General features: G+C 33.0%; 1 protein-coding gene across 1 annotated transcript; it reads left to right on the plus strand.

Moving 5' to 3' along the window:
* Window positions 1–641: 641 nt before the first annotated feature.
* LOC123692583 (all trans-polyprenyl-diphosphate synthase PDSS2) lies at window positions 642–15,804 on the plus strand. The gene is made up of 7 exons (XM_045637345.1): window positions 642–1,227; window positions 4,043–4,174; window positions 5,107–5,295; window positions 9,189–9,325; window positions 12,204–12,364; window positions 13,442–13,633; window positions 13,930–15,804. The coding sequence occupies exons 1-7, from the start codon at window positions 917–919 to the stop codon at window positions 14,080–14,082; spliced, it is 1,275 nt and encodes a 424-aa protein (XP_045493301.1). The 5' UTR covers window positions 642–916; the 3' UTR covers window positions 14,083–15,804.
* The last annotated feature ends 240 nt before the right edge of the window (window positions 15,805–16,044 follow it).

Raw genomic sequence — 16,044 nt, forward strand, 5'->3', positions numbered from 1 at the left:
TAAAAACTAGCGGGCCCTGTGAGCGGGCCTATCCGAATAAAATTTTTATGGGATCAATTCGACACCATTCCGCAAAGCAAAAAAAGAATCACATAAATCGGTTCAGAAACCTCGGAGTAATCGATGTACACCACAGGTGTACATACATAAAAAAAATTATATATATGTACCGGTCGAATTGAATTCCTATCTTCGCCGTGGAGCTCCTATAGAAAGTGAAAGAAGTAATTGCCAAATTACAACTTCCACTTCAGATGCATATGGTTTCGATATCAATATAATATTAATGTCATAATGATGATATTTCTATATTTTAATATTTTTTTTCCAGTAGTATACTACCTATTTACACATTTTAATATGTAGATTATTATTGTAAAATTAAAATTATTTAACCATATTTAACCATGTTCATTTCGATTTTAGAAGAAATTCGAGGAAATGTCATACAGTATATAATATATGGTGCTTAGATGCCTTAAAATGTCATCGCTCATTGCCATATCAAAAAAGGCTAACGTCATTGATTTACAAATTTACAAACCACCAATCAGCACTGCGTAAGGGAAACCAATCAGCGATTAGCTACATTCACATTCGCCATTCGTGTTTAACTTTTGAATGAATATTTTAGTTCAACTTTAGTTCATAGTTTTAGCGGCAAATTATTGGACGTCGATGGCCGCTTGCATTTTACGCGATTTTTGTTTATAAATAACGTAAATATAAATTTTAATATAACAGCTTAAACGTATAATATATTAATTATACAATACATTAATTGATTTCAAGTGTTGTGAGTCTTTTTTATTTTTTTCCGAATTATGTTCGGCGTTTAAATTAAGAATTACTTAAAAAGTGTCGCAGTGCTTTAAAATTAAAATTGGTACATAAGTGTGCGAATAAGAATTTCAAAATGAGTTTAAGTCGTTTATGGAATGTTTTGAGATGCGATTTGGTGAAAGTTTCCCCATCAAGTGCGCTGGTTGCGAAAGTTTGGGGACCTTGTGTAAGGGAAGTGAGCACATGCAATACTCAACGAGCAGCTGTTTCTCAACATAACACAAAACCAGATTGGAACAGAGCCGTGAGTGAGGCTGAGAAGATTGTTGGCTATCCAACCTCCTTTCTCAGCTTGAGATGGGTCTTGAGCGACGAAATTGCGAATGTTGCGCTACATTTAAGAAAATTAGTCGGCAGCAATCATCCTTTATTAAAAACAGCTAAGTAAGTTTATTTACTATTTATTTTCTATTTCAACCGACTTCCAAAAAAGAGGAGGTTCTCATTTCGTAGGTATTTTCTTGGGTTTGTTACCTCAAAACTTTCTACGGATTGAACTGATTTTGATGATTTTTGGTCCCATTAAATTAAATTGTATCTATTTAGTTCTGGCAATTTGAAGATGGTCGGAGATTTTGTGTAAAATAATTTCAAATTCATTGTGTCAGAAGAAAAACAATGTTTATCTAAACTGATTGAAACTAAATTACGTTGCAAAGTAGGTATTACTTAGGTACCTATTTATTTACATCAGCGATCACACTACGTGAAGGATCGGTCGATCTGCGAATTTGTAAGGATTTTGCGTCTAATAGTGTGGCGAGGGCCTAATAGGTATTAGGTGGGTAGGTATGTTTAATTAGTTTGAAAGATCCACAGAAAAATAAAGAAGTAATAGAAATTACACGCGAGACTGGGTTAAATATTAGTTTGAAATGTAATAAGAATGTACTGCGATTCTACACAGCTACCTAATTGATGTAGGTAGTTGATAACAAAACGCAGCGAGTCAACGACTATTAGCAAAGTGAGGGTAGTTGGGTCGAACGTCGTATAAACAACGTCCGAGCCCCTAGGCACGATTCGTACGAATGCGCCACGAGACAAAGGAACGCGGCAATTTATAGTATACGACAGCTAAGCATGTTCGGACAGGAAACAGTGACAACTATGTTGACAACTACTCATCCACAAAAATATTAAATCAAAAGTTACGTCTAACACGGCCATACTGACAATCGTACGTCCTCGTACGCCTTTTCTCGTATTAAAACACTACGGTAGTTCATCTCGGGATTACACACCATCCTGCCTCGGCCACACTGACTTTACAGAACAATAACCACTCCACATAACAGAGGCACTCCGTTCGCGTATCTTGGTATATCTACGCTCGTTCGACTAGTGAAATACATCACTACGATACGTCAGCGACTAGACAATACCTCAACGCCGGAGTTCGACTAGCGATTTGGATCACTACACACAATTCCTTCGATGAACTACATTCCCGTTACAATTATCCACGTAACAAACTTTTACTTCACACAACGCACGAAAAAACACAAACGCCAGTATGCCGTTACAAAACAACGTAAACTCAAAACAATTAACAAGTGTAGGCTTGAATTCTATCCCGCTTCTGATAATAGAAAAGACACGCGAGACTGGGTTAAATATTAGTTTGAAATGTAATAAGAATGTACTGCGATTCTACACAGCTACCTAATTGATGTAGGTAGTTGATAACAAAACGCAGCGAGTCAACGACTATTAGCAAAGTGAGGGTAGTTGGGTCGAACGTCGTATAAACAACGTCCGAGCCCCTAGGCACGATTCGTACGAATGCGCCACGAGACAAAGGAACGCGGCAATTTATAGTATACGACAGCTAAGCATGTTCGGACAGGAAACAGTGACAACTATGTTGACAACTACTCATCCACAAAAATATTAAATCAAAAGTTACGTCTAACAGAAGTTTCACTTCAAAACGTAGGTAGGTATAAAAGTGATAAAAAACTTCAATCCTTCTTGCATAGGTACCTAACTTCACTTTTTTCACTTTCAATAATACCTACCTACCTACCTACCTTTAAGTAATAACATCTTTATATTACGATAAATTTTAAAATATATAGGTACCTATATACTAGCTTTCTGCCCGCGCTGCGGCCCGTAGCTTCGCCCGCGTTTTCAAAGAAAAATCCGTATAGGTAGTTAGTTCCCATTCCCGTGGGATTTGCGGGATAAAATCTATCCAAGTTACGTACCTTCCATATGTGTGCTTAACTTCATTGTAATCCAATCAGAAGGTAGTATTTGCGTGAAAGAGTAACAAACATTCACAGACACATCCATCCTCACAAACATTCGCATTTTTTATATTAGTAGGATAGGATAACTGGATAAGTATTAACTATTAAGTATCAAATAAGAATATAAGATTAAAGTCATGCCAAAGATAGTTAAAAATTAAAATCCGTACAGCAGTTTCTCAGAGAATTAGCTTGTATAAAATCTACGAATATAATCGTAAAAATCAATATGATTATTACGTAATAATACTATTACCGTATACAACGTAATAAGACGTAACATCACGTTATCATGTGATCACCTGAATGTGCAATGAACTATGCATTTCTTTTTCTTTTTACATCATCGCGTGGAAAGGCCAGGAGTCAGGACTTGGGTGTGCACGGCATTTAGCATAGGTATCTTATTTTTAAGTACTTCACACACATATGTACCGAAATTATGATAATAACTATATTCTTGTAAATTAAAACGAAATTATAATTTTAGGAAGAGCGATTTTGTCTATAATTAATTAGATTATATTGCGGATATTGGTATGTCCTTTGGAAATTATTAGTAATTGTTTGCATTTTTCAGTAGTAACTAGTGTTGTTGAAGAAAATACGATCCGTATAATTGAAGGATTGACGGGCAATATATTATTTAATATTTAGCTTTTTGGACCGATGCGCTCATGCGACCGGGAATAAAATTTCTCATTAATTATAGCACTAATTACAACGAAGTAACTATATAACTGCGTTTCACTTTACGTATTGCGATACAATATCCTTACGACATAATTTCTACTTACAAGTTATAGGTAGGGTAGGTATATTATATATCATCACGATACGACAAAACACAATCCAAAATATTTAGGAGAATGCGTTCCATATCCACAGCATCCAGCATTTTTAAGGTTAGAACATACACTATAATGTACACATTGTTTCAGGAATCTGCTCTACAATGGCAAGAATAACATGCAAGCGTGGGGTCTCATCGTTCTACTGGTTTCGAAGGCTGCTGGCCACAGCCCTGAGATACCAGACATGGAGCAGGATAAGGCAGCTGGAGTTTTGCACAGGTAAGTGACATATTTTTACTTTAACTATTAGGCTTCCGCGGGAAATTAAGAGGAATTTACGGAAAAATGTACCCTGGAACAATGTCAGTAAAGCGGTATAATTCACTTGGTTTTTAAATGTATATTCAAAGAGCATGGGACATTTTAGTATGAAGCCTGGTATACCTACCAATTTGCGATAAAAAAAAAAGTCATTTTGGCGGCAAGAGATGAAACATGTGCCAATCGATAGTACATCAAAATACAAATAGGAAATACTCTTTGGTAAAATGTCGTAATTGATACGGTTTCGGAATAAATAAGAGTTTAAAAAAAATTTTTTCTTTTTAGTTTTTTGAATTATTTGTTACTTCTTACACTTAAACGTTAAGACAAAGCAAATACTTCTAATTTGTAATAAGTGACGCACCGCACGTGCGTATCCCTAGCCCAAAGTTGGTTTATTACTTTGGTTTAGATAGTAATGCAACATTTTATAACCCTTTTTTTACAAATTAGAAGTTTTATATGCTTTGTTTTAACCTTTAAGTGTAAGAAGTAACAAATAATTCAAAAAACTGAAAAAAAAAATATTTTTTTAACCCTTATTTATTCCGAAACCGTATCAATTACGACATTTTACCAAAGAGTATTTCCTATTTGTATTTTGATGTACTATCGATTGGCACATGTTTCATCTCTTGCCGCCAAAATGAAGTTTTTTCAAAATTTCCAACTTTAGGTATACCAGTTAGGTTCCTTGCTTTTTAAGGAGTATCATAGTTAGGAGCTATAAAATAAAACTCAATGATATTGTAAATTCTTTATTAAAATGATTATAAAGTTACATTTTGTATTTAAGTTAAAATTAACTTCTCTCCTCTTTCTCTCTATGTTATTTTGGCAGCAAAATAAATATTATACAAGTCATTTAAAATATACCAATTCTGCAGCCAACGTGCGCTAGCCGAAGTAACAGAGATGATACGCACTTCCCACCTCGTGCACAAGGGGCTCGTGAACATGAACGCACGCAGGCCCGCCGCGGGCGACCCGGACGACATGATGTTCGGGAACAAGATCGCTCTGCTTAGCGGCGACTATCTGCTGGCCAACTCGTGCACAGAGCTCGCTAACTTGCGGTGAGTAGAGAATACTAGCTTACACAGAGTAAGTGGAAATAGAGACGATTTGCACATCACATCTCGTGCACAAGGAACTCGTGAACATGGACGCGCGCCTCCATATAGGTAAATTAGCTAGGAAGAAACATAAATGTAATAAAATAAAAAATTAAATCTAACACTATAATAACATTAATTTGTAAAGATAACTTGTACAAAGCTTTATAATTTAAATGAAAAATAATTCTATTATACTTAACACTAAAAAATATCATACTCTGTTTAAATTTTAAAGTGATTTAATGATCAAGATAATAACTGTAATAATTGAATACGCGTCTTCAGTGTCATGACTTTCTAAATTTCTTAACTTTAACGTATCATTACTGCGCCAAATTTAATTTTTAAATGGCCTCTTATTTCTGTGTAACTTTTATGTGGATAATTTAGTTTAAAATTTAATAACATAGCTAAATATAATTTAAATACAAAAGATGCGAGAGATTTAACGTGATTTATTTTTTACATTTTTATCTTACAAATTAAAGCGACTGAGACAACATTAAGAATGACTGATTACCAAAATAAATACTTACTTACTATCAAAATATAAATTCTAATAAACAAAAAGAAAAAAAAAATGACAACAAAAGTTTTGACAAAATTTTGTACAAGATATGTATACGACAAAACATACATAATATATATACTATTTAGGAGATAGATTTGAAGGGAAGGTGTGAAATCAAATAATAAGTACCTAGCATAACAATATAAAAGATTTACAATAAACGAAAGCATATAAAGTATTCGTTTAATATCTTCTAAATGCTAATTTTTACCGCGAATTGTATTTGGTTAATAAATTGTAACGAATGTTTTCCTTATACAATAAGTTACGATTCATAAAAAGTAAATTTTCCCCGAAGCATTGTATAACAATAACAAATGCATGTTCAAGGTATTTATTACCTATAGCTACTAGTTATTATTATGTGGTAATACTAATATTATCTATAAATGTGAAATTTTGTATAGATTACATTTATATAGACCTTCAGAGAAATAAAAATTTTTATGATAAAAATTACATAGTGACACAGTGACATATTCCATCTACCTAGAAAATAGCGTGCCTATAAAATTGTACAAAGACGTATGTAGCCTGTAGGTATGTATTACTGTAATTCAGAGTATTCTACAACCAAAATTCGGATTGTGAGTTAATCCGATCAAACTGCCCAAAGATGTTGGTACAAACCTAGTTTTAGTACTTATAAAAGTTTTTAACCAAATCCCTTAGGAGCCTTAGGTACATAGGAATCAAAACAATATAATATTATTATCTCCGGACAATACTTGCAAAAAAACTTAATGATTGCAGTTATTACTTAATAATTTCAAATCATTCAACAGCATAATGAGGCAGTAATTAAGTCCGGTGTAAATGATTTGGCTTTATCTAAAGAAGTAATTAAAAGATATTGTCAATATTATAGAAAGATTATTTATTTACCTATCTTGCGTTGGTGCTGATGTTTTTAATTTTAAATTATGAAATTGTAATTGAATTGAAAATCTTGTTCAATTTTGTATTTTATTTTTATAGCAAGGTAGATAAGTAACAATAATTGTCTACTTTCTAATGCTAAGGACACTCATCAAATTCTGTGATACCATAGCTTATAGCTATAGAAGACGGTCCTGGGAAACCCAATTATTATTAAAGTATTGTTACCATTAGATTATAGAAATACTTGACCACAATACTTATACGTTACTCATACATTCGTATATTATTCTTACTAGGATTTAGTGCAATTTCCTCAAACTATACCAGTGACACGAAAACAGAATACGCATATTTCTAGTAACTGCGTTTATGGCCATAAACGTTGCATATCTTTATGGTCATAATGCAGGCTTTGGCAATAAAAAATACAGTTGCAAATTCGTCGCGTAAAATAAAATGCTGTCCACTGACAGCTACCTGTAAACACGATAAATTCTCACAATGAAGATTTTGGACAAATGGTCGTAGGATTTTTTCTGAATAGCGATAAAGTAAATTTTATACATAGATATTACAGATGTGGTGAGAAAGGGAATAATACCTAATTTATGATTTATGTAGGTATTTAATTAAGGCATATGATTACACCTAAGATACAATAAAGTTAACAAATTCAAATATAAATTGTACAATTATGAAACTTTTCTCCATTGTCTATGGCTTAGTCATATTACAGGAGAATTTATTTCCTTATAGCAAGCATAAAAGGTCAATATATAAAGAAAATATAAAGGTCACATTACTTCGCAATATCAATTTGTACATATACAAGATGAATCTTTAGCAATTAGCTTTTTGCGACGAGTTGATTTAAGTAGGAAGTCCATATTTGTGTTGATTAACAAGCAAGAATGAATAATACTTTCGATATATTATTATTTTAAAAAGCTCATCTTCAAAGAATGTTACCGTCTCACCTTATATTATTTTTTACAGGATATAAATCGTACTATGTTTATGTGATTAAACGAACATTTTCGGTTGGTATACATTTGAGCATTCACTTGTAAACAGAATAGAACATCGAGCATAGTTTTAAAATTTTAGTGAGCTAATATACAGGTTCAAAGATAAATAATTTATAATTATTTCTCTAACTAAACTTTTATTTAAATATCTCAGCCTTATAAAATTAATCAGCGGTACTTTGTGTACCAGAATGTAACGGTTACGATATGAGGTGAAAGTGATTCACATAACTGTATGGGGCTTCATTCATGTGCCTTTACCGAGGTCCGAGGAACTACACTTTAGCTGTAATTATGTGTGACCCGATGTTGTTAAGATTGTGGTAAAAGTAAATGATTATATTTATTTATCTGCTGCTTGTCTCAATACCCTGGCCTGGATGAAGCATAATGAAATTAAAAAGCAAATTCTGTGCTATTCAAAAATAATGTTGATTTCTCAGATAGCTTTCTATAGATTAAAGAATTTTAACATCGTTTATTTTTTGAGTTTATTCTCTAAAAACACGAAGATAATTAAATCAATTCTTGTTAAATTAGTGTAGAAACATCTTAATAAGAAAATGTACGTTTCCAATGTCTAGAGCATTTCGTTTAGTATATATAACACAAGGATATGGATATATTGCGTCCCTATTTCTAAAGGTTATACTTGATTGCGGTTAATGATTCCGGTAGATACTGGCATCGAACCATCCTAACTTTCACCTGTATCATGTTACAAGGACAAACCTATACATAACGCAATGTAAGATAAACTATTGATTTACAAATATGTTCGTGAAATATGTTTAACTATATTTGTTACTACACATTAAATATTTTTATTCATAGTTAAAAACTTGTACACATAAATTGTGATTTCATACGCTCTTGTTCGTTGCAAATAAAGTTTTAATTAGCAATGGCCTATAAAGTATGGGTACTTATGCAAAGTGTAGATTCTATTTTTTCTATCAAATTAATTATTACATTACTGAAAATCACAACTGAGTCTGCTTTGCATACTCAGGACTCCTTTTCAGTACCACATTGGAATATTTTATGATTTTAGTTTTAGTTTTAAACATGTAGCGAGAAAATAGAATAAAATATAAATTACTAGCTTTCAACCCGCGGCATCGCCCGCGTAGTCAAAGAAAAACCCGCTTAGTTCCCGTTCCCGTGGGATTTCCGGGATAAAACCTATCCTATGTCCTTTCTCGGGTATCAAAATATCTCTATACCAAATTTCATGCAAATTGGTCCAGTAGTTAAGGCGTGATTGAGTAACAGACAGACAGAGTTACTTTCGCATTTATAATATTAGTATGGATTTCTTCCTTCCTATCATACCGCTATTAAAATGCAGAATAATTGTTTTGTTATAGAAATCAAGAATTAGTAGAGCTTATGTCATCCGCGGTTCGTGATCTCGCTGAGGCGGAGTTTCTGGGAGAAAGAGATGATCAGAACAATCCTCTTCCTTCAAGACCATTGCCGGAGGACCAAAGACAACCTGCTTTAGGTAAGGTTACATTTTGATTCATTATGTAATTCCAAATTTATTATTAGTATATACCTAGTTTGTTTGACACTCTATAGGTACCTAATTGCTAAAATAAGTTTGCTAAACAATTTTACGGATACTTTTTGTTAGGTACCTATAATATTCTTGGTCTCGTCGTACGCGTCTAAGTATTCAAGACCTGATACTACCAGCTGAATTATAAAAATATCAATACTCTTTATCTTCTATCATAGTGTGCCTTTTATCATAGTGTATGAGAAAAATAGGCCTTAAAAATAATCCCTGACTAATTAAAAAGAAATCAGAAATGGTTCATTCAGGAACTTTTCATCTTTATCTTTTGTTTATCATAAGCTCCTTAAATATGGGGAATAATCGTTCAAATATCGCCTAATGAAAAGTGAATATGCGTTCTGACAGAAAACCACTCGGTTATACGATTATGGTAATATGCTTAAAGCGTGAGCAAACACAGTCGCTCCAGCGAACATATTTGCATAATAATTAATGGGCAAACACCTATATCCGACAACCGTGTCAATATGTCAGTGTTCACGTGTTTGGACGGTTTTGGTGATTTCTCTTTTTAAGGTACCTAAGAGGTCTAAATTGGAAGTAGATAATTGAGATTTGAAATACACTAAGTGGTGGAAAATTTCTAGCCACAGCAAATGTACTAGGTTGGCTTTCTTCGCAGTTTACCTTTCTCAGTAGTTTTAACTTTTGGTGAAGATTCTACACTCTATGTTACTCTTAAAGGTGTATTTTATAATGCAGGTAGCAACTAAGTAAAAATGAAAAGTGCAATAATTAATAAATTCGAATTCCCACTATATTCATTCAACAGTACATATTGTAAAGGAGAGAATGTTATTTAATTATAGACAAGACAAGAGCCTGCGAAATTACAGTAGTATATAAACTTTTTTTCTTTATTAGAAGACTGAAGATGTGTTTAAAACATAAAACCTTTTCAATACACAAATATACGCGACCTTGTGAGTCCGATTTCTCTAAAACAATTCCTTATTGTACGATAATAAGGAACCACGTCGACGCGCCCTGAATGCACGAGCACCGTGTGACTAGCATGCTTAATAGATGATGTCTGTGATGTGGTATGTGACTATGTGAGTGTAAAGCTTGGTTTATATGAACTAAATGACCACAGTTTATATATAACAAGAAATAACACTGTGAAATAAATAACATTACTGATATATAGCGAATTGAAAAATGATCACAATGTTTGTGATGTTAAATATGAGGTAAGGTGTCTAGCTAAGTATCTATTGCTAAAGTAAGGTTTTAGATACGACATAATTATACTTTTTCAACCAAATCATGGTTACTCAATGATGATGATGAGCTTCTGAAAAGACATTCTTCTACGACCTTGAGAAGTTATCAATCGTAGTTATACACGCTTTGGCTATATGAAGCATGTAATAAATACAATACGACATTACGCCTATTTGACCATAGGTAAATTATCATATTTAATGTCAACATTTAATTGCAAAATACCTTAAAATGTGATGTCATCACTTGAACAATACTAGGCACTGTTTAGCACGCAGTATACAGTGATACTTTAGGGTTGTCCATTACTTACATGAACATGTTTATTGCAAGTTTCTTACCTTGCTATGTTTCTTGATGATCGCAAAAGGTGTTGACGACTTTTTGTTGTCTCGTGAAAGTATTGGAAGCTTTCGTTTATTTTCTTAATGGCGTACATTTGAAATAACGTTTATTATATGATTGTAAATGTATGTTTCATTTAATTTGGAGGTTACTGGTAATTACCATGCAGTGTGCTATATGATTACAAAACAGTAAATTGCGCATTCTGTTCATTGGTGCGATATGAATTAAGCTGAGCGAACGGACTCTATCTGATTTCGTAAATTAGTGGTATTTGATTTTGTGTCATTCCGATGGTTTCGATGCGAGGTCAGACTTCAGAGGCAGGATTTTACCGTTGAATTTTTTTTAAGCTTCGGAGTTGAGAGTGTGTTAGAAGGACTTTCTTTTTTCGACTTTCGGTCTTTTTTTTTTCAATTCTGATACATCAATTGCACTTTATTAACAAACTCTGTTATATTTTGGAGGGTAATTTTACAATTTTTATTTTTATTAATGATAGCAAAATTTATTCGAGAAGATATTTTGAAGCAAACTGCCCAGTTGCCGCATTATGCATAAATTATTTTTAGTATTTACGTACTGCATAAAATTAAAGACCTTTCAAGAAATTTACTATTATATCGAAATTGTAACCTTACACTTGAAAAATCATTGATGCAACTTGCAAGGTACCTATACCACGTATTGTTTATCGAATAGTGAGCTAACTAATAAGGACTCACGTTCACCAGTCATAAAAACCGGTTTGTAAAAACCAACGGTCTTTGAACTGTTATATTGCCCTCAATTTTTCATACAAATACGAAATCTCGAAAAAGTTATCATTTTTTAAGTTTAGTAGGTCATGAATGTAGTGTTGCGTATAGTAATTTAAATAATGATTTGGTTTGTGGTTTATTGATTGCTGTGAGAATAGAAAATATTTCTCTGTCTACGGAAATGATAAAATCTGTCGATCTTATAATATTGCTCGAATATACCAATTTAGTTTTTCTCTTTAATACTGTGTTTTATTATTTTGGTCCTTAGCTTATACGCTTACGTATCTGCGACCGCGACGGTTGTTTAGTTTTACGACATACAAACTTTCCATTTACATGTTTATATGGAATATATCATAGAATGTAGGAGAAAATAAAACAAACGTATTTTTAACCAATGTATTTTACTATTAGTTTACTAGTAGTACAGAATGTATTTCTTAAACTATTATTATGTACCACAGAATGGGAATGCATAACATCCCCTCTACCAATGGCGGGTGTAGCAGGTTGTGCTCGTCGCGAGTGGGTCGCGCGGCACGTACTAGCCGCTGGCGCTCTACTTGGCAAGAGCTGTTCTGCTGCCCTCAAACTTGCAGGACATAACTCACAGCTGCAGACACAGGTTTGTATTAAACTCTACATTTAGTGTAAAGTTTGTGACTCTGTGTTTACAACTCTACCTCTTTACAGCTCTACATGGTTACATCTCTACATTTTTACATCTTTACATGTTAACATGTCAACATGTTAACATAATATCTCTACATTTTTATATCTCTACATTGCACATCTATTCCCATGTACATGTTTAGAGCTCTACATATTTATACTTCTGCAACTATGTGCACTTAACATTTAATACATATATGTATATTTTAAAAAAATACACCTAGGCTCTACTTCTTGTAAACCTATACAGTTGTACTTCTTTACACTTCTATACAATTTATGCGGTTCATTTTCGTTTCAAAACCTTCATCTTAATACATTATCTTAACATGCTTTACATTTATTTTCTGCGTGAATAACTTTCCAGGCATTTTCCATAAATAGACGTAGGGAGAGAACCGTGTCATGTATTGAATTATAATTCAGATTTTGTTCAAAGGAGAGTTCCCTCTGGAGACAAATGTTGCGAAATTTAACTTTTCAATTTCAGGGTTGCCTCTTTACCTAATAAAAAAAATGTGTGCGTGTACTAGTGCACACGCGTAAGAAGTGAAACTTCTTTATGACCTTATTTATCAAAAAATAATGTACTAGATGCAACTTTACAGAAATACGTCGAGTCACGCGTGGTAGGGATAAGAAAAAGATGGCGCGTAACGGAAAAATGTTAGCGTAACGAAAAAATGTTTATAAAGAAGTTTCACTTCAAAAATCTGTTTTTTTTATAAAAATTAAGTCTGGGTTCTTTCATAACTTAATAAAATGTATTTTTAATATATCGTGAAAAATTTATTATAAGATAAATGAATTTGAGTTCCATAAATCTTCCTAACTTTTATTTGCTCCACATATTCTAAACCTATCTATTCTGTACCACATTCCAATCTCGTGAGCTTCCTTATCACTATCGTATTTCCATTTCCAAGTCCCTATTTTCTATCCTACTACTTTTACTCTATCTATTTCTTTTACTCTGTCTACTCTATCTTCTTTTTCTCTAACTTTTACTCTATAAGAGTCAAATCCACAGGGCTACCTCTTCGGTTGCCACCTAGCGCTAGCATGGCAAGCATTCCTCGACCTAGAGTCCTTTACGGGTCCTGAACCAAGCAGCTTTTCACTAGTTGGAGCCCCTCTAGCCTTTACATTGGAAGCGAGACCAGAACTGTATGAATATATAGAGGCGGGAAGACGCAGTGTACACGATGTGGATTATCATGCTGTGAGTATACAGAGTTTAGGGAAATAAATACTGAGCAAGAGGATACAAGAGTTCATCTTTATTCCTGCTCTTTATATCTGTATTCTTGCTACTGATATTTAGTAACTCAGTGGGCACGATATACTATAATACACGGCGAATTGCGCTCAATAATATTTTGTCCAAGAAAATATGCTTCAGACTGGAATTTACATTATGTTTTTCTGTTTCTATTATTGGTTATTAATTTCAATCAAGGCTCGACTTTAATTGAGATTAACTTTTAGTACCATTTCACATTTCATACAAATTTACAGCTCTACGAAGCAGTAATAGCAGGTAACGGTATAGAACAAACGAAGCAAGTGCAGCGCGAGCACATCTCGCGCGCGGTGGACGTGCTCGACGCGTTCCCCAACTGCGACGCAAGGACTGCGCTCACCAACATCATCGTTGCTATGCACCCTTGATACTAACATAAATAAACAAATCAAACCTTTACTAGTTTCATTTAACAATAATATAAACACATCAAACCATAACTAGTTTCATTTAACAAAAATAAATAATAAAAGAAAATAAGCAGTAATAACATAGAACAAACGAAGCAAGTGCAGCGCGAGCACATCTCGCGCGCGGTGGACGTGCTCGACGCGTTCCCCAACTGCGATGCAAGGACCGAGCTAACCAACATTATTGTCGCTATGCACCCTTGATACTAACATAAATAAACAAATCAAACCTTAACCAGTTTCATTTAACAAAAATAAACAGATAATAAAACATAATAAGCAGTAATAACATAGAACAAACGAAGCAAGTGCAGCGCGAGCACATCTCGCGCGCGGTGGACGTGCTCGACGCGTTCCCCAACTGCGACGCAAGAACTGCGCTCACCAACATTATTGTCGCTATGCACCCTTGATACTAACATAAATAAACAAATCAAACCTTAACCAGTTTCATTTAACAAAAATAAACAGATAATAAAACATAATAAGCAGTAATAACATAGAACAAACGAAGCAAGTGCAGCGCGAGCACATCTCGCGCGCGGTGGACGTGCTCGACGCGTTCCCCAACTGCGACGCAAGAACTGCGCTCACCAACATCATCGTTGCTATGCACCCTTGATACTAACATAAATAAACAAATCAAACCTTATCTAGTTTCATTTAACCAATAACAAACGAAGAATAAATTGATAATGAACTATACTTAGCACCAGTAAAATAACAACAGTGAATAAAATATATTGCCATTTATTATGAATAAAAATTGTGTGAAACTTTATAAATTGCGTTACATAATAATATTATTAACAATCAGTTACCATCTTAACATACATTACCATTATACATTAATTATATTGTAGCCTATTCATTCATTCATTACCCACTCTGTAGTTTATATTATACACACCTTCAACGACCCATCACATATTACCAACGACCAAGCCAACGACCCTCATTTTATACAAACTTAATAACCCTTAATAATCGTTTCACTAAATCATTATTCATGTTTTTCATTAATCATTATTGTGTATTCATTTGTATCATTTGCGTATGTACTCAATTTTTGTGTATTTTCTTTAACGAATTCTTTGTAATAATAATATATGAATTATAAAACGTCCAATTTAATATTATTAAATAAAAGTAAATCATATTTTTGTAAGACAATTATAAACTTACTTCATAGAAGTACAATGACAAATTTTGTGGCGCTTGCGTCGCGTTTATATACCTAATTTATATAATATGTACATGCATAGCTTTAATTTTTATTGTAATTACAATTTATGTATAAGAAAATCCATTTTTAATACAGAAGTTGCTCAATTCTACAGCATCACATTAACATCCTAGAATCTAGATGTTTGAATAAATGAGGCTTTATTGTTATTTTTACAGTAATTATATAAAGTATAAACCTGTAACCGGCAACAATAACAAATAATGCGTGTACTGTAATTTGTTACCGAATTTACATTTTATTATATTAAAATGGCTCTACATTCCAATGTGTACCTTCTTATAATTCTATAATAACATGTGACATAAACCAACCCATCCTTGGTTGGATTGTTTTGTTAAAATGTACTCAAATTTTTATATTATGTTCTTATTTTAAATATAATTTGGGTTTATTGCTCAATGTGTACAATAATAAATGTTTTATATTTTATATTCCTGCTGTTTCATTTACCTTTTCCACTTTTCTATATTATTCACATGATAGTGATAATACTCATCGCATCGCATCGTGATCAGTAGGTAGGGATTTCATACTATAAGAACATTTGCTTACTTTTGTTTGGAATTCTCATGTATCAGCTATTTCTAATTCACAATAATTGATCAGTAGTTTCAACTATCTATGATAAAAAGTGTTAAATTATTTTCATTTTGATGACCTGAAAAACATAA

This window comes from Colias croceus, chromosome 6 (assembly GCF_905220415.1).
Source record: "Colias croceus chromosome 6, ilColCroc2.1".
Lineage (NCBI taxonomy): Eukaryota > Metazoa > Arthropoda > Insecta > Lepidoptera > Pieridae > Colias > Colias croceus.